Here is a 20,986-nt window from a genome sequence, read left to right on the forward strand (position 1 = left end):
AGCACTAGTGCCTTAGCCGAGTATCTCCCCGCTTGTCTCTAAAGATTCGGGGGCCGGTGGGGAGCGGCGGGGGAGAGCGGGGAGGAACGGAGGGGAGATCTCTCTCTCCCTCTCTTCCCTCCGTCCCCCCCCCCCCCCCCAGCTCTCCGCCGCAACTCACCTGTCACCCGCGCCGGCCCCCGAATCTTTAGAGACAAGCGGGGAGATACTCGGCTAAGGCACTACTCACTCGAGTAATGTGCCTTAGCGAGTATACTCGCTCATCTCTAGTTCCCATGATACCTTCTCTCTAGGATAATAATATTGTCCATTTTAGTACATGTATTAAAGGGGTTCTGACACAAATAATGTTTTTATGCTTTAGCAGCCATTGTTCCCTGGTCTGCCTAATGGACCCAGGGAACCCATGGTTTAATGGCTGCTAAAGCATAAAAAGATAACACTTACCTGTTCTTCTGTTGTTGTTGACATCGGGGGGGTCATCTCCCAGCAGGCGCTGTTCCTCCTCTTCTGTCTGCACGAGCCGCGCCACTCCGGGATCGCGCGCATGCGCAGTGGAGAGGTGCCCTCTGACAGGAGTCAGGACGGGCTGCGTCTCCACTGCGCATGCGCAGCACTCCGGAGTTCAGCAGGACGGATGGGCCGCCCACAGCAAGCACTGTGCGGTCCGTCCGTTCACCTCGGAAGTGCCTGACGGACGGACCAGAGCAGGAAGCGGTCTTTTTGACCGCTCCTGCTCTGCTTTAAAGGCACAGAAGAAGATGCCAGCTGGAGGGGACATGCCTGGCGATTGGGCCAGGCCAGGCAAGGTGAGTACAAATTTTTTTTTTGATGTCAGAACCCCTTTAACATGGGTCATGTATAAAACTAGTGTAGGGGAAAAAATTACTTCCCTATATCAACCAGCCCCCACAAGATCTAAATTTTCAAAACAAGAATTAGAAGCCAAAAAGTTACCAGTTCTTGGTAAAAAAAATGCAATATGTAAATGTACCAATACCTAGATGCCTTAAGTCCTACAAACTGCAATTTCAGGTGTTGAAAACTCTTGGATGCAATTAGGGGGTTCATAGAGTAGAGAAGGTCCTATAATAAATGATCAATATGGATCTCCATTAGGCTCAGCTGTCTACATCACTCCCCTGTCCCATCCAGGGTCTGAAATGCCCAAAGTTTGATCTGCCCCTAACCCCTTTCCTTCTCATGCCTTGTCGGATAGATGGACATCATGATCCCCTTTCTCCACTTTGTTTATTAATGCTGCAGGGCACATGGAGAAGCAGAGATTTGCTTAGGTTTTCTCCATGTATTGGAAAGTAATTGTGGTCATCTTAAACTGAGCCATGTTTTCCATGGGCTTTATGCCAGCTTTATGATGCGTATGCCTTTGCATCCAATTATGGTCACACAAGTTTTGCTATGTGCCGAAAAGATTTTAACAAGACTTTGTGTCAAAATGAGAGTCCATCAACTTCTAGTTTCCCATCGCTCTTACTATTTCAGGATGACATACTGGTCCAACAATCCATTCATCAAATGCCATTTGTTGTTTAGCATTCATTTTATGTACTTACTTGTATTATGGGAATTTGTTGCTTTCATCACCTGCTTATTTGGGAAATATTAAGTATGTAGTTGGCCAATTACTAAGTTAAAAATACATGGATAGAGAAATCCAATGCGTGGGATTGAGCTATATGTCATTATGTGTAATTTATTTTCCCGAAATATACATAGACCTTGTCTAGAGGCAAGATTCCAGCTCTGCCTTTCCACAGCGAATTCATATTTTAGTATTATATTGATATGGATAATGTTGAGCGAAGTAAAGCAGTGGACCTATGCTTCAGGCCGACCTTTGCTATAAGTTCGATGCAGCAAGAATCCAAAAATCGGGCAGTTTGTCTTGGCTGAACCTGCTAAAAGAAGAAGGAAAAGGAAGAAGAAAAGGAAAAGAAAGAAAGAAAAATAATCTTTTTCCTTCGTCTTTTTTTCCTATTTTTTCTTCCCTATTCTTTCCTTTTTCTTTTTTTCTTCATTAATTTTGCCTTAAAACAGTTAAAAAATATTCAGATACACTCTTAGACAAATTAAGAGCTAATTATACAGGGCTTTGATTGGCTCTTAGACGGTGTTATACACCAGTTTTAGGAGTATTGGTGATGCTCTAGTTGAGTTTGAACTAATTTGAACTGATCCGAACATTTTGCTGGTATTCACTGAACCAGCCAAACCAAACTTTTCTAGAGTTTACTCATCATGAGACATGAATTTTGCTCTCTCATTGCTCTTCTCTGGGGCAGTAGGCTAGATTGATGTGATAGACCAAAATGCAAATTATTAGTACAATTAATGACAATTTCACAATAGTACAATTTATAACAATGTCACATAATAATATTATATGTGTCACATGCATAGATAATAGGCCCTGCTTCCTAACTTGACCAGACGAATGCACACAGTAGATGGTTGAATTCATGTTAAGCTAAAAAAAAAGACTCAGCTATATGACTTTTCCATAAAAATGGCATAGATTAAAATCCCACATGGGTGTGCTACCATGTTTCCCCGAAAACAAGATCTACCCTGATAATAAGCCCTACCCTGATTTTCACCTAGTAGACGGAGTTCAGGTCCCTCACGCTAGGCTGTGGCGCTGCTTCAGGCCTCCATGTAGTCCTGAACACAGACAGAGCATTTCTTCCTGGTAGCGGGCCTTGAATACCCCGCCTCCAGCAAGCAATTGCTCTGATTGGTTCATTGAGCGTCGTGTCAGCCAATCAAAGCCAGCGCTTAATTAACCAATCACAGCTATTCATTGATGTCATTCAATGAATGGCTATGAATGGGTAATCTAGTGCATGCTCTGATTGGCTGACGCGGCGCTCGATGAACCAATCAGAGCAGTCACTTGCTGAAGGCAGGGTATTCAAGCCCAGCTACCAGGAAGAAATGCTCTGTCGGCATTCAGGAGTACACTGAAGCTTTCAGCAGTGCTAGAGACCAGTGCAAGGGAACCCGAACACCGGCTGCTAGATGAGTATTATAAGACATCCCCCAAAAATAAGACACTGTGCCTCTTTTGGGGCAAAAATTAATTAGGGCAGTGTCTTATTTTTGGGGAAACATGGTAGATAAACTGAACAAGTAATAACTGGAAGTCTGCTGAAGTAGATTTTGTAGTTGAAAATTAAATTAGTACACAGTGGCCAATAAACACCATATAATATATATCTTAAATATATAGATTTCTCTTAATGGTTGTAGTTAATCAATTACCAAAATGTTTTTTGGATTAAACTATTTTACTAATCCCCATCAGATGACCTTGAAAAACATTAAAAGTTAAAGGTTACAGTGCATGTTGACTTTCAAGCAGGAAGGGGTTGGATAGCTTTACAGCCACTATCCTGCTGATTACATCACAATTTGTATTCTTCTACTAGACCCCTCCTGTTCGCCCCCAATGGCTCCCACTAGATATGGAGCCCGACACTAGACTACTATTAAGTTAGTGGTCTCCACCACTTAGTGCCGATGGATAATGTAATGTTTGACACTGAATAGTGAAAAAGAGATAGAAAAACGGTGGAGAAAACCCAGTGTGTATGAGGGTCCGGAGCCCAGTAGGATGTCCGGGGACCAGAAGCCTCAAGGAGCTGAAGAAATAAGAGTGTAAATTTGTGTGAAAATTAGTTTCACTAGGAGGCCCTGCCGACCAGTTATGGCTACCAACTGGTGGACAAAATGAAGCAAATTAGGAAACAATACTGGTGGCCCGGCGCTGCTCTCCAATGAATTTCAACAGGCAGTCGGATAAGATTTATCCAACTTCTCTTTTTGTTGTGTCAATTAAAACCAGCAGATACGCATTTTGGGGTAGGCCCCTTCATCAGTTAAGCTGGGTTAGACATAACTCTTGGGTCTGGAGAATAAACTCAAAAGCACTGGTGTTACCAGAAGGTGCTGTGAGCCAACTAGGGAACACCAGTAGAAGTATCTACTGGTTTTAACTCACACAATAAAAAGACAAGTTGTATAAATCTTATCCCATTGCCTGTTGAAATTCATTGGAAAGCGGTGCCGGGCTACCAGTATTGTTCTTCCATTTACTGGACAGTGAGGACCACCGACTTGAGAGTAAACTACAATTGGTCTCTGTATGTAACGGAATCCATTGCAGCCAAATAGGAGCTCAGAAGACAAGCAATGATGGTGAACTCAGGAAGATGCAGCTGTAAAGATGTAAAGCCCATCCCGCTTGTCAGAGGATCTGACAGATCCTCTTTAACAGATGAACCAGTTTAATTACTGTACTATACACATTATAGATGTCACGAAGCCATAAGCAAAATTTAGTAGCAATAACATTCTTCACCTTTAATGTCTTCTATAAATCTAAGAATTTAGTGTTATTTCATCAGTTGCATTAAATGACTTCCAGACCTGTTTCATTAAAGGGAATCTGTCAGCTACTTTGAGCCCTACAAGCTAAGTCTACCCTTTAGACTGAAGCACTTGCTGAGTAAATGAACGTATTCCTAGATGCGTTCAGAAAAGAACTGTTTAGCATTAGCATAAACAATGTTCAAGATATTAATTAAATTAAAGGTCAAATGGGAGAAAACTCAAAGGGATCCTGCAACGTCCCCACTACAACAGGAAGTAGTGCAGTGGAGATAACTCTTCTCCCTTTGTACTCATTTAGCAAAAATTTCACACAGTTGCCTTTGAGGAAAAAAAAAACTTAGAGAGGACATTCATTTCTACAACATATACAAATGTCTTTTTACAGTAAACAGCAGAGGGAGATTCTAAGAAAATTTAATGCAATGTCATAAATGGAATATTAGATGGCAAAAGAGTGAAAAGTCCTCGGCAATTAATATGAATATGTGTGTCTTGCATCTTCCACTTAAAAAAAAATTCCAAACATTGTGATTAATATGACTATGAAAAAAAAGAGAATTACTGAAAAAGATCAATTAAACGAATGTATGACAAAGATGACAAAGAGATTTAAAGGGATTTTCTAGGACTATATAGTTGATGGCCTATCTTTAGGGTAGATTAGTAGAAGTCCAATTACTGGCACCTCTACGATCAGATGATTGAAGGGACTATGGAATTCTACCAAGCGTCATGTCCTCTTTAGTGTTTACCAGGCACAGCTCTGTACATTTGGTAGCAGCTGTCTGTGCCTGATAATCTATGTGGGCTTGTCAGAGTGATGCATCCCCTTCAGGCCTTAGTCAGACGGGCGTTTTTTCGCGCGATTTGCGCATACGCATGCGATTCGCGCATATATAGAACCAAGTTCGCTATGGTATCGGTCACATGTCCATTTTTTATGCGGATATGCGATAAATTATAGGACACGACGATTCGCAGATCGCGCCTATCTGCGTTCGGTGTTTTATGTGCGCACCAATATCATTTTTTTCGCCGGCCAGCCTCAAGTTTCATGCGCATTTTGATGCGCACGGCGATTTTTCTCCGGTCAGACGGGCATTTTGCTGCGATGATTAACGCGGCTAGGTGCAGATTTTTCCTGCGATTTTTCGCCCCCGGTCACGCGATTTGCGCATGCGCATCCGACATGCGATCCGCAAATCGCGCGAAAAAAACGCCTGTCTGACTAAGGCCTCAATCAGCAGTTTGGGTGCTGCCAGGGTTGCCATCCTTTATTTTTTAGTTTCCTGGACAATGTATCCAAAAATCATGGACAACCAACCTTTTTACAGACTCATCAGAAAACCTTGCTGAATGATAAAAATTAGTAATATGTGTCTAAAGGTCAGATACTGATATGAACTTATTACCGGCTTTACTGTGATCTGTAAAATGATAATTACAGTCATAATCACCTGCTCAAGTACCACCAGCCTCAAAAAAAATTATGGATGCACCCAATATTTTTCATAAACGCTACAAAAAAATCTACTATTTTTATAGACTGTCCAGGAATTTTTGGACCGTTGGTAACCCTGGGTGCTGCAAGTCATTCCCCCACTGATTTCATATTGGTTGCCTACCCTAAGTATAAAATCAACATCGAAGTTCTAGAATACTTCTGTAAACTTGAGCTTAAGGGAAGTAATTGAGCTTACAATAAACTTAACAGTCATCAGATCTATGTTGATTCTACATGGCTATATTACTTCTATAAGTCCCACCAATTACGTCTTACCATACAGGCAAGCATGTATACATATATTTCCCCTATGTACGTAGTAAAAGCACTTGGATGAAATTCACAATCAATATGATCTACAGGATGACCAGTACAAGTAATGTTGCCTAATCCTGAACAACCCCTCAAGTGAAGCCAAAAACTTATTTTGTTAAGAGTGGAACAGCTGTTGTTCTAACTACTTACAATAGTTGACTTAGATAGGCCAAAATACAAGGGATCTCAAGCATTATAGGGATATTCTGGGCAATTGCTATTGATGATGGATGATCGCATTAGTGGTCAGAGCCGGAAGTGGAGTAGAAAGTAGAGATGAGCGAACACCAAAATGTTCGGGTGCTCGTTATTCGGAACGAACTTCCCGTGATGCTCGAGGGTTCGTTTCGAACAACGAACCCCATTGAAGTCAATGGGCGACCAGAGCATTTTTGTATTTCGCCGATGCTCGCTAAGGTTTTCATGTGTGAAAATCTGGGCAATTCAACAAAGTGATGGGAATGACACAGAAACGGATAGGGTAGGCGAGGGGCTACATGTTGGGCTGCATCTCAAGTTCACAGGTCCCACTATTAAGCCACAATACCGGCAAGAGTGGGCCCCCCCCCCCTCCCAACAACTTTTACTTCTGAAAAGCCCTCATTAGCATGGCATACCTTTGCTAAGCACCACACTAGCTACAACAAAGCACAATCACTGCCTGGATGACACTCCGCTGCCACTTCTTCTGGGTTACATGCTGACCAACCGCCCCCCCTCCCCCCCACAGCGCACACCAAAGTGTCCCTGCGCAGCCTTCAGCTGCCCTCATGCCACACCAGCCTCATGTCTATTTAGAAGTGCGTCTGCCATGAGGAGGAACCGCAGGCACACACTGCAGAGGGTTGGCACGGCTAGGCAGCGACCCTCTTTAAAAGGGGCGGGTCGATAGCCCACAATGCTGTACAGAAGCAATGAGAAATAGAATCCTGTGCCACCGCCATCAGGAGCTGCACACGTGGGCATAGCAATGGGGAACCTATGTGCCACACACTATTCATTCTGTCAAGGTGTCTGCATGCCCCAGTTAGACCGGGCTTTTTAATTCATAGACACAGGCAGGTACAACTCCCTATTGTGAAGTCCCTGTGGACCGACAGCATGGGTGGGTGCCAGGAAGCCACCGGCGGTACATAGAAATATCCCATTGCATTGCCCAACACAGCTGAGGTAGTAATGTCGTGCATAATGCAGGTGGGCTTCGGCCCACACTGCATGCCCCAGTCAGACTGGGGTTCTTTAGAAGTGGACACATGTAGGTTAAACTCCCTGTGGACCCAATGCCTGGGTGGGTGCCAGGAAGCCACCGGCGGTACATAGAAATATCCCATTGCATTGCCCAACACAGCTGAGGTAGTAATGTTGTGTGTAATACAGGTGGGCTTCGGCCCACACTGCATGCCCCAGTCAGACTGGGGTTCTTTACAAGTGTACAGATGTGTTAAAAACTCCGTGTGCACCTACAGCATGGGTGGCTCCCTGGAACCCACCGGCGGTACACAAAAATATCCTATTGCATTGCCCAACACAGCTGAGGTAGTAATGTCGTGTGTAATACAGGTGGGCTTCGGCCCACACTGCATGCCCCAGTCAGACTGGGGTTCTTTAGAAGTGGACACATGTAGGTTAAACTCCCTGTGGACCCACTGCCTGGGTGGGTGCCAGGAAGCCACCGGCGGTACATAGAAATATCCCATTGCATTGCCCAACACAGCTGAGGTAGTAATGTTGTGTGTAATACAGGTGGAGGAGGAGGAGGAGGAATATTAGACACAGATTGATGAAGCAGAAATGTCCCCGTTTTGGATGGTGAGAGAGAACGTAGCTTCCATCCGCGGGTGCAGCCTACGTATTGCTTACGTATCGCTGCTGTCCGCTGGTGGAGAACAGAAGTCTGGGGAAATCCAGCCTTTGTTCATCTTGATGAGTGTTAGCCTGTCGGCACTGTCGGTTGACAAGCGGCTACGCTTATCTGTGATGATTCCCCCAGCCGCACTAAACACCCTCTCCGACAAGACGCTAGCCGCAGGACAAGCAAGCACCTCCAGGGCATACAGCGCTAGTTCAGGCCACGTGTCCAGCTTCGACACCCAGTAGTTGTAGGGGGCAGAGGCGTCACCAAGGATGGTCGTGCGATCCGCTACGTACTCCCTCACCATCCTTTTACAGTGCTCCCGCCGACTCAGCCGTGACTGGGGAGCGGTGACACAGTCTTGGTGGGGAGCCATAAAGCTGGCCAGGCCCTTAAAGACTGTTGCACTGCCTGGGATGTACATGCTGCTCGATCTACGCACATCCCCTGCTACCTTGCCCTCGGTACTGCGCCTTCTGCCACTAGCGCTGTCGGCTGGGAATTTTACCATCAGCTTGTCCGCAAGTGTCCTGTGGTATAGCAACACTCTCGAACCCCTTTTCTCTTCGGGAATCAGAGTGGGCAGGTTCTCCTTATACCGTGGATCGAGCAGTGTGTACACCCAGTAATCCGTCGTGGCCAGAATGCGTGCAACGCGAGGGTCACGAGAAAGGCATCCTAACATGAAGTCAGCCATGTGTGCCAGGGTACCTGTACGCAACACATGGCTGTCTTCACTAGGAAGATCACTTTCAGGATCCTCCTCCTCCTCCTCCTCCTCAGGCCATACACGCTGAAAGGATGACAGGCAATCAGCCGGTGTACCGTCAGCAGCGGCCCAAGCTGTCTCTTCCCCCTCCTCCTCATCCTCCTCATCCTCCTCATGCTCCTCCTCCTGTACGCGCTGAGAAATAGACAGGAGGGTGCCCTGACTATCCAGCGGCATACTGTCTTCCCCCGCCCCCGTTTCCGAGCACAAAGCAGCTGCCTTTATGGTTTGCAGGGAATTTCTCAAGATGCATAGCAGAGGAATGGTGACGCTAATGATTGCAGCATCGCCGCTCACCACCTGGGTAGACTCCTCAAAATTACCAAGGACATGGCAGATGTCTGCCAACCAGGCCCACTCTTCTGAAAGGAATTGAGGAGGCTGACTCCCACTGCGCCGCCCATGTTGGAGTTGGTATTCGACTATAGCTCTACGTTGTTCATAGAGCCTGGCCAACATGTGGAGCGTAGAGTTCCACCGTGTGGGCACGTCGCACAGCAGTCGGTGCACTGGCAGCTTAAAGTGATGTTGCAGGGTGCGCAGGGTGGCAGCGTCCGTGTGGGACTTGCGAAAATGTGCGCAGAGCCGGCGCGCCTTTACGAGCAGGTCTGACAAGCGTGGGTAGCTTTTCAGAAAGCGCTGAACCACCAAATTAAAGACGTGGGCCAGGCATGGCACGTGCGTGAGGCTGCCGAGCTGCAGAGCCGCCACCAGGTTACGGCCGTTGTCACACACGACCATGCCCGGTTGGAGGCTCAGCGGCGCAAGCCAGCGGTCGGTCTGCTGTGTCAGACCCTGCAGCAGTTCGTGGGCCATGTGCCTCTTATCGTCTAAGCTGAGTAGTTTCAGCACGGCCTGCTGACGCTTGCCCACCGCTGTGCTGCCACACCGCGCGACACCGACTGCTGGCGACATGCTGCTGCTAACACATCTTGATTGCGAGACAGAGGAGGAGGAGGAGGAGGGTGCTTTAGTGGAGGAAGCATACACCTCCGCAGATACCACCACCGAGCTGGGGCCCGCAATTCTGGGGGTGGGTAGGACATGAGCGGTCCCAGGCTCTGACTCTGTCCCAGCCTCCACTAAATTCACCCAATGTGCCGTCAGGGAGATGTAGTGGCCCTGCCCGCCTGTGCTTGTCCACGTGTCCGTAGTTAAGTGGACCGTGGCAGTAACCGCGTTGGTGAGGGCGCGTACAATGTTGCGGGAGACGTGGTCGTGCAGGGCTGGGACGGCACATCGGGAAAAGTAGTGGCGACTGGGAACTGAGTAGCGCGGGGCCGCCGCCTCCATGATACTTTTGAAGGACTCCGTTTCCACAACCCTATACGGCAGCATCTCAAGGCTGATGAATTTTGCTATGCGGACGGTTAACGTTTGAGCGTGCGGGTGCGTGGCGGCGTACTTGCGCTTGCGCTCCAACAGTTGCGCAAGCGACGGCTGGACGGTGCGCTGAACTACACTGCTGGATGGGGCCGAGGACAGCGGAGGTGAGGGTGTGGGTGCAGGCCAGGAGACGGTAGTGCCTGTGTCCTGAGAGGGGGGTTGCATCTCAGTGGCAGGTTGGGGCACAGGGGGAGAGGCAGGGGTGCAAACCGGAGGCGCTGAACGGCCTTCGTCCCACCTTGCGGGGTGCTTGGCCATCATATGTCTGCGCATGGTGGTGGTGGTGAGGCTGTTGGTGTTGGCTCCCCGGCTGAGCTTTGCGCGACAAAGGTTGCACACCACTGTTCGTCGGTCGTCAGGCGTCTCTGTGAAAAACTGCCAGACCTTAGAGCACCTCGGCCTCTGCAGGGTGGCATGGCGCGAGGGGGCGCTTTGGGAAACACTTGGTGGATTATTCGGTCTGGCCCTGCCTCTACCCCTGGCCACCGCACTGCCTCTTGCAACCTGCCCTGCTGATGCCCTTGACTCCCCCTCTGAAGACCTGTCCTCCTGAGTAAGCGTTGCACACCAGGTGGGGTCAGTCACCTCATCGTCCTGCTGCTCTTCATCCGAATCCTCTGTGCGCTGCTCCCTCGGACTTACTGCCCTTACTACTACCTCACTGCAAGACAACTGTGTCTGATCGTCATCGTCCTCCTCACCCACAGAAAGTTGTTGAGACAGTTGGCGGAAGTCCCCAGCCTCTTCCCCCGGACCCCGGGAACTTTCGAATGGTTGGGCATCAGTGACGATAAACTCCTCTGGTGGGAGTGGAACCGCTGCTGCCCAATCTAAGCAGGGGCCCGAGAACAGTTCCTGGGAGTGTTCCCGCTCCTGAGCAGGTGTTATTGTAGTGGAGTCAGGAGGCTGGGAGGAAGGAGGAGCAGCAGACAGAGGATTCGGATTGGCAGCAGTGGACGGCGCAGAACTGCGGGTAGACGATAGGTTGCTCGAAGCACTTTCTGCCATCCAGTACAGGACCTGCTCACACTGCTCATTTTCTAATAACCATCTCCCGCGTGGACCCATTAATTGGGCGATGAATGTGGGGACACCAGAAACGTGCCTCTCTCCTAATCGCGCAGCAGTCGGCTGCGACACACCTGGATCAGGAGCTTGGCCTGTGCACACACCCTGACTTGGCCCTCCGCGTCCTCGGCCGCGTCCACGTCCTCTAGGCCTACCCCTACCTCTCAGCATGCTGTATTACCAGTGATTTGATTTCACAGGCAGCTAATAAATTGGCGCAAGATTGCAGGCCAAATATAATTTTTTCCCTTTTTTGAAAACGAAAGGCCCCACTGCCTCTAGTGGGTTATTAACTGTGGCAGAGCAGGTATTTTTTTTCCCAATTAAGGAAAGCAAATGGCGAAGCCAGGAGTAAAACGTAGCTGGGTGCGTATGATTTTTACAGGTTGCATACGCAGCCGACACGTGTCCACCGGCGTTAGGACGGACAGAGGCAGGACAAATAGAATTATTTTCCGTTTTTTTGCACCAAAAGGCAGCACTGCGTATATTCTATGAACATGAGAAGTTTAATAACTGTGCTGTTTTCCTGCTAATGTGTCACAGAACGTGAGGGTAGCAGAGTTATTAACTGTGGCAGAGCAGGTATTTTTTTTCCCAATTAAGGAAAGCAAATGGCGAAGCCAGGAGTAAAACGTAGCTGGGTGCGTATGATTTTTACAGGTTGCACACGCAGCCGACACGTGTCCACCGGCGTTAGGACGGACAGAGGCAGGACAAATAGAATTATTTTCACTTGTTTTACAAGCAAAAGGCAGCACTGCGTATATTCTATGAATAATAACTGTGTTGTGGCCCTGCCTATACAATTCTTTCCCTGCAGTATCAATGGAGGGTGGAATGCTCTGCAGAGGCGATTTTGAGAAGCAAAAAAAAATGCAGCACAGCTAACAGCAGCCTGGACAGTACTGCACACGGATAAATATGGCCCTAGAAAGGACCGTTGAGGTTCTTGAAGGCTACACTCACTCCTAACACTTTCCCTGCCTATGCAGCACTTCTGTCCCTAATGCCGGGTGCAACGCTCTGCAGAGCCGATTTTGAGAAAAAAAAAATGGCACTGCTAACAGCAGCCAACACACAGCTATCAGTGGCCCTAATAAGGACCTTTGGGGGGTCTTGAAGCCTACACTAACTACCAATTCTTTCCCTACAGCAGCTCCGGTACAAACAGCACTGTCCCTCAGCTAACTCACCAGGCATCTGAGCCGAACCGCGGGAGGGGCCGACTTTTATGTTCGGGTGACACCTGATCTTCCCAGCCACTCACAGCAGGGGGGTGGTATAGGGCTTGAACGTCACAGGGGGAAGTTGTAATGCCTTCCCTGTCTTTCAATTGGCCAAAAAAAAGCGCGCTAACGTCTCAGGGAAGGAAGTGAAAGTAACCAGAACACCGCATGGTGTTCGTTACGAATAACGAACATCCCGAACACCCTAATATTCGCACGAATATCAAGCTCGGAAGAACATGTTCGCTCATCTCTAGTAGAAAGGCTTCGCTCTCACTGAAATGAATGGGAGCGATGTTTTCTATTACATTTCTGACTCTGACCACCAATGTGGATGTCCTTCTTTGCTGCACTGATAGCGGGCCAGAGTATCAGCTGTTCGGTGAGGATCCCGAGTGGCGGACTTTCACTGATCAACTACTGAAGACCTATCCCAAGCATAGGCCATCAATAGTAATTGCCTGGAATACCCCTTTAATTTCAGTGTCTGCACTCTAATGTAAATTGGAGCTCTGGCTGCTAGAAAAGCTGGCATCTGCACTTCTGGCAATGAGACCATCAAGTAATTGCTCTTGGGAGGGGACAATTTGAGATAGGGTTGTCCATATTGAACAGTCCCTATAGGACTCCGCTGTAGGATTAAAGTCAGAGGTCTGTGTATTTTCTAATTTTGTAGATTTGTTTAGGTATGAAATCATCATCTGTATATCAGAACCTATAATCTAAGTGATCCTGCTATGATCATTTACCTGTGGATGGCACCCATTTTCATCACTATGTGTAAAAGGATATGGTGTCTGAAATTCACGAACAACATCTTGATAGTTCAGTATTTGAGCACTGTAAATCATTTTCACATGTTTTGACCTTAAATCCTTTTTCTACCCACCACCCAGATGGACTTTCTGCCTTCCAGAACTTTCTGAAGATGGAATTCAGCGAGGAGAACATTGAGTTCTGGATGGCTTGTGAAGATTACAAAAAGGCCAAGTCCCCAACCAAGATGGCAACAAAGGCAAAGAAAATCTATGAAGAATTCATCCAAACAGAGGCTCCCAGAGAGGTACATACATGAAACAGGAGTGACAAACTCTTATACTTACAGGTTCTCCATTCTGTTGATTTATATCGGTGGTTCTCAAACTTTTTCAGCCATGGAGCCCTTTGTGAAGTAGACGTTTCTTGTGGAGCCCCAAGAAAGTGGGACAGAGGGTGTGGTCAGGGGAGGATTTAGGGTGTGTCTTATCACAACATATGATTTTTGCCTCCATCATTATAAAAAGGTCAGGGGCGTTTAAAAAAAAGGGAGGTCCAGGACCTGCGATCAGCATAGCCGCACGGATCACACGACCGGAGCTGGCTCATGTGATCTGTGATGCTCTGCCAATCGCAGGTCCTGCACATTTATTTCCTCAGTACAAGCTATTCCGACACCGCTACAGTGGTGAGTAGAGCGGGGGCCTAGTCCCTCTGTCGAAGCCCCTGATAATCCCTCATGAAGCCCCAGGGGCTCCGCAGAGCACACTTTGGAAAACCCTGATCTATATAACCCCACAGACTACTGCCAGGCTGCTTTCATGTCTTCTGCGCAGTATCAATACAGCTTTGACTTGAACCACTGACTCATTCAGCTCAAGGCAGAACTGTCTCTCTGGGTACAGAATTGCCAAGCGCTGAGCCAATCAGGGGGCAGGTCTGACTCACACCCCCTTCACACCCACTGCAGGCCGGCTGCGCGGAACTCCGGCTGCCGGGAGCTGGTGAGTATGCATATATTTTTTATTTTAACACTTTTCTGGATGAATTGCAGGGAAGGGCTTATATATTTAAGCCCTTCCCGACAATTCATCCCGCGCACGCCGGCAGCCCATTGCTTTCAATGGAGACGGCTGTATTGCCGGCTCCATTGAATGTAATGCGCTGGACAGCTCCAGCCCGTTTCTAATGAAACGCGGCTAGGAGCAGATTTTCGGGCGATTTTCGGGCACCGGTCACGCGATTTGCGGATGCGCATCCGTCATGCGATCCGCAAATCGCGCGAAAAAATGCCCGTCTGACTAAGGCCTTACAAAGGAATATTGTAACATTCTCACAGATAGGCAATTGTTAAGTCCCTTTTGGTTGGAAAATCCCAACTACAAATATGCCTTTAATTTAATAACCAGCTCTTCAGTTCAGAAACTTTAGTTTCTCAAATAGATACCGGAAAGTACCAAGAACTTGAGTATATTTCCATTTCTCACAATCCCAAATGACAGCTTTTTTTATTATAATGTTCATCATTTTGATGGCATTTTGCATTTCATTCATGCTATAAGCCTTGACACGGGTTTCCTCTGAATATTACTCTACGTTTTCAAGCATTATTTTCTATCATCAATAGAAACACAGTGCATTAGTATTGCTCTTACAGCGTTTCATCTTCCAGCTTTCAAGGACTGCGAGGGCATAAGAGACACATTTACGTAAGTCGCATCCTCTGATTAAAGGTTCGCTCTTACACGTGAGCTGAGATTGCGTGTCGTACTGTAACTGTGTGGGCAGCATGCACTTACTGTCATGTAGCAAAAACACATGTCCAGCGCTCAAAGAGTTCATGAGACCGAGGGAGAGGAAATGTCTTTTTCAGTCCTTTTGTTGGAAGAAATTTTACAGATAAATTACCGATGGCGTGCCAGTGGCTGAAAACAAGTAATTTATTTATGTTCTTACCGGAATACACCATTAGCTATCTCTAAATAACTAACTTCTATTAGGACATCAAGAGACATATTATGGCTAAAGAGTTGTGTTTCCACATAACACACTGCAGGGGCGTCAAACACATTTTCACTGAGGGCCACATCAGCCTTATAGTTGCTGTAAAAAGGCCGATTGTAATAGCAATATGCAGTGAATAGAGCACATTGATTTCAATGAGTTCGTTCACATGAGTGTATTTTCTCATGCAATGAGCGGTCCTGTGAAAAAATACGCAGCATGAAATATTTGGGGGCGTGCTACGCACCTCAAGAGGCTATTGAAGTGAATGGACCGTCGCAAATATACAAGAAACTTGCGTATTCACTGTCTACTTATTTCAATGGGGCTGTCTGTGTTCTTTTTTGTGTGTGCAAATGCTGGAGCGGCTGAAAAATGTAGGCATAAGGGATTTTCAGTCATGCAAATACACAGCATATTTGCACAACAAAAATGTGCAAACGTCTGTGTGAACGAGCCCCAATAATGACCCCCATAGTGGGCGCAGTAGTAATAGTGACACCCATAGTACTCCCAGTAGTTATAGCAACCCCCAAACAAGGCAGCATCTATATGGGCATTCTACTCACCCCACCTGCAGCTTCAGTCCAGCAGCGGAAGTGGCTGCTGATACTGTGACCATTGACCTCTCATGTTGGTATCTGTAGAGGTGCACGCAGACACAGGGGGGAAGAGGTCAGCGGTCACACACTCTGCACTGCCACCGCCAGACCAGACCTGCAGGAATGTGTGGCAGGACTGCTGCACGGCCGGCAGGCCACATAAAATACACTTGGAGTGACTGAGAAGTTCCATTTATAGAATTGATGTCAATGGAGAGTTCATCTGTCTTTGATGACATGTCTGATTGAAAGTCATATCAGGAACCCCTACAAAACCAAAAAACAGCAAGCAGCAGGCACATTTTTCCAATGTGGAGACGAGTTATACATTACATGTTCAATTCCTCTACACTGGAATTGAGGTTCCATTTATAGGTTTCTCCAATTGTTTAAATGGAGATGGAATCCAGCTTTAATGACAAAAATGTCCTAAAAGCCTTTTTATGGGAAACTCCTTTCATCTTGATTCTCATAACTGACATTGGTTTAACTGGTGCCAGAGGAACCTGGTGATTGGATCAGTGAAAAAGTAAACTAAAGAAGAGATGGGTGCTAGAAGGTTAGCAGTAATGAGTTTACTTGACATCTGCCTAGAGGCCCATTTTTACACAACGATTATCACTGAAAATTCATTAAAACAAAGGCATATGAGCAATAAACGTTGCGTGTAAACGCTACCATCGCGCACTTTTCATCTGAACAATAATTATTAGGTGAGCTTAAAAGCCATTGATTAGACCATATGCTGTGTTCTCCACGGGAGCAAGAGATAACATTGTATTCTCTCTGCAGCCCATGCAAGATAACAGACTTCATGCTGTGTTCTCCACAGGAGCTAGAGATAAAATTGTTTTATCTTAGCAGCAGGTGACAGAACAATGGAGCTAATTGCAGAGCTCAAACCACCTGCTGAGTTCAGTAAGCAGCTCTTGGAGGCTCATTTGCACACAAATGAAGCTGATAAAGTACTAATGGGCTTAGTGCCCATTAGTACTTTATGCAAAATGATTGCTAAAACTTTCAATAGTTTGAAAGATTATCTTTGCATGTAAATGGACCTAAAGTCAGTGTAAAAGGCATAATAGTAATGGAGTCAAAACAAACAAAAAAAAAGGAACCCAGAGAGGATCTTGGGGTGAGGTATATCAAAGCAAAAAAACACTTGCCAAAAAACAAAAAAGGCCCATATTAAGTATATTGCCAAAATATAGTTTGGGGCATGGGAGGCCCAGAATTCTATAAAACAATGAAGTTGTACAATCTCTTTAAATACTTTTTGTTGCAAATGCATTTGACAAAACAACCCACATCTTAGTGACATACAGAAAGCTGGCACTATACTTGTACATCATCTAGAAGACATTTATCATAATAGGTAAGCAGATTCATTTTTGGCTTCATCACATGCAAACATATAAAATATAGCAAAACCGAGCCTGCCAAGCATCTGAGTTAATTCCTCTCAAGTCAGTGCAAGCCACGCCAGCCAAAAAGATTAAAACCAGAGCAAATATGGCCAGAAGAGTGGATATGTTCATTGCTTCTTGTCAGGCATTTAATGGGGCCTAAAGTTTTCTAAACAAGTTTTCAAGTAGGGGATGGCTTCAAACCAACGTCTAACATTTATCAGACAACGTCATTCTCTATCGTCAGCAGAGAAAGGATGCTACTTAGTGTTCCAGACGCAGGGTCTTCAAAGAATCGAAATAACATAGGCTACACAAAGGTTTCCTGTTTACTTTCTGGAGAAACAGAGTATATTTTCAGGTTCTTGCTTCATACTACAAAACTGTTTAGTGCCCAGAACATTTATATTCTTTCTACATGTAAACTATTCTATTCACCCTTACTACATACCCACCTACAGAATATACTGTTAAGTTTGAGATACTTACCATATATGGTTTTGTCATAGGTAGATCTGTAGAGATCCAGGGTTGCCATCAGGAGGATATAGGCGTTGCTTCTAAAAGGGGACAGGCAAAAAATGATTAAAACTCACCCATTGGCTGCCACTCAACTGTTGTTGCATGTAGGCTACAAAGTCTCAGTTATAAAATTAAGGGCCCTATTTAAAAAGTGATGATTGGCAAACCTTGCTCCCAGCATGGGTTCATCTCACATAAGTGAAAATGAATAGTCCCCAATTAGTATTCAGATAAAATGTATATATGGACCAAGAAAAGTATCGACCAAAACAAAATGAAGACAAATTAATGCTATGTTTTATGCCTAGAAAAGGGTCAGGAATGCTATTTTTTCTCATGCAAGTCAATGTTAGACTCTTTATACAAGCCTTGTAACAATGACTGGAATTGAAACCTACTGCACACTCATAAGGGGCAACTACCCTGAAACAGCTGTCTGTCATTGTTACAAGGCTTGTATAAAGAGTGGAACATTGATTTGAAGGAATGCTGCCTTCTTAAAGGTGGCACTGCAGAGGTATTGTTCTATCTCCCTTATTTGTATATTATCCAGAGGAGCTTGGATGGGCTTATAAGTCTCCTCACCCACCTTCTAGGTGCTCTCCCTAAGGATAAAAGATAGCCTTGCTGACCCACATCACAGGCCTCTTGCTAGCCAAGCCAGAAACCTACTGCATACTAATGAGAAGCAAACACCGTGAAACAGCTGTCTGTGTAAGGCTCCTGGCTTGGCTTTCAATTCCCAGTCATTGTTACAAGGTTTGTATAAAGAGTCTAACATTGACTTAGAAGAATGCTGCCTTCTAATAGGTGGCGCTGCTGAGATATAGTTCCATCTTCCTTATTTGCATATTACCCAGAGGAGCTTGGATGGCCTTATATGTCTCCTCACTCAGCGTTCCTGGCCTACATCACAGGCCTCTCGTTAGCCAAGACAGAAACCTACTGCACACTGATTAGGGGGAAACGCCCCAAACAACTGTCTGTGTATGGATTTTGTCTTGGCTTTCAATTCCCAGTCATTGTTACAAGACTTGTATAAATAGTCTAACATTGACTTGCAGGAATACTGCCTTCTAATAGGTGGCACTGCTGAGGTATTGTTCCATCTTCCTTATATATCTAGAAGAATGACACTATTAAAATGCCCCTCAAAAGAAAAAAATAGGACCTCACACAGCAACATCAATGGAAAAAAGTTAAAAAAAAGAAAAACAATCATGACTTTCAAAATATGGCGAGGCACACACGAAAAGCTGTGTCACTAAGGATAAAATTAGCTGGGTCCTTAGGAGGTCAAAGAGATTACTTTGAACCTTCTGTATTTATACATCCCACATTAAAAAGACCAAAGCTACAATTAAGAGTTGATTTACAAGGTCAATTTATTGCGTCCATGGAACATGTTTTACTAATTTCCTCTAATAGGATTCATTCCCCTTTTTGGCAAGAAATGTACAGAACTAACAGGAACTAAAAATCTGGTTGTGTGAATGAACTTCATCCTGCGAGAAATTCATTTTTTATGAACTACAAAAAGTTCTATAAACTTATAACTAATTAAATAATTGTGATTTTTTTTTCTAGTTGCAAATATAGCAACATCAAAGCACTGATCAGGCAAACTGGAAATCCACTGATTTGTGAAGTAAATGCCATTGATTATCTTGTTACAGCACAAGGGGTGAGATATATTCGGGAGCAGGTGAATGGTCAGGTTCCTGGGGAGACACAAGAACAGCCCTCAGAAGAGCTGCTGCAGTACAAATTGCTAAAAAAGTTAATACTGGCTATGATAGAAGGGTGTCACTGAATAGGAAAATGGAACAGCACCTCTACATCGCCACCTATTGGAAGGCAGCATTCCTGCAAGTCAATGTCAGACTATTTAAACAAGCCTTATAACAATGGCTAGGAATTGCGATCCAAAGCCAGAATAGCCAGCTGTTTCGGGGGTTTTGTCGCTCATCAGTGTACAGGAGGTTTCTGGCTTGACTAGTGAGAGGCCTACAGATGTGGGCCAGGGAGGGTATCCTTTCTCCTTAAGGAGAGCACCTAGAAGGTGAGTGAGAAGACTTACAAGGCCATGCATGCTCCTCTGGGTAATATGCAAATAAGGAAGATGAAACAATATCTCTGCAGCGCCACCTATTGGACGGCAGCATTCTTGCAAGTCAATGTTAGACTTTTTAAACAAGCCTTTTAGCAATGACTGGGAATTGTGATCCAAAGCCAGAATAACCATGCACAGATAGCTGTTTTGGAAGTGATAGCTTCTCATCAGTGTGCAGCAGGTTTTTAGTGAGAGGCCTGTAGATGTGGGTCAGGAAGGGAGCCAGAACATCACAGCATGCCACCCGGACGGACACATTTATGCCAGAAACTGGCATAAATTATACCAGCCAAATATTAAAGCCAGCTCAAATTTGGTATGCATTTCTGCTTAGGCTCGTGAAGGAGCCACATGCGTCTTCAAATATTAGCTGCCTCATGCACCAACAGAAATAAGACTGGCATTTAAAACGGGCATGTTTTTCAAACATTTTTTACTAAGGAAAAAATTCCTATTCTAGTAACGCCCCTGCTAATAGCCGCATAATTTACACAAAAATGTTTGTGTGATATTTTGTATTGCAATGGATTAGTTAACTGCACTTACAGTATTCCACACTTATTCAGGCCAGGTGCACTTAGCAGCAGCAAGGAAACATGAATCAAGCATGAACGTTAGTGTGTGCTGCGCTGGTTTCTATGGAGAAGCTTCAAAGGTCAGGAGCAAAGTGAAATCATGCTCTAAAGATGTATAATTAAGAAATAATGGCTCAGCTCTGTGATCTGCATTATTGAGGAATATGTGCATTATGTTCATCTATAGTAGTTCATTCACAGCCATTGCTTTGAAACTGATGTATGTAACACTGCTAATGTCTACATTGTCTATATATGCATTTTTTTGTTTTACCAATGTACATATTCTAGTTTTTCCATATAGGAGTAAATGTGATTCACAGTGTTTTATCCTGAGTAAGTAAGAATACAGAGTAGATTGCCGGTTTGGTGGACTGCCGTAGGTTGACTTAATCAAATGGATACAATCATGGAGACGTGGCTTGGCTGGCGAAGTGTATGACTGCCTGACTCCTGATCCATCAGGGCTCCA

The 20,986-nt window shown here is 45.5% G+C and overlaps 1 protein-coding gene across 1 annotated transcript in view; it reads left to right on the top strand.

Moving 5' to 3' along the window:
- Positions 1-20,986, top strand: part of RGS5 (regulator of G protein signaling 5) — a 105,407-nt gene that overhangs the window by 62,276 nt on the left and 22,145 nt on the right. The window contains exon 4 of the mRNA XM_066597253.1: positions 13,433-13,599. Coding sequence (XP_066453350.1) covers positions 13,433-13,599 — 167 coding nt within the window. The remainder of the gene's footprint in view (positions 1-13,432; positions 13,600-20,986) is intronic.

This window comes from Eleutherodactylus coqui, chromosome 3 (assembly GCF_035609145.1).
Source record: "Eleutherodactylus coqui strain aEleCoq1 chromosome 3, aEleCoq1.hap1, whole genome shotgun sequence".
Lineage (NCBI taxonomy): Eukaryota > Metazoa > Chordata > Amphibia > Anura > Eleutherodactylidae > Eleutherodactylus > Eleutherodactylus coqui.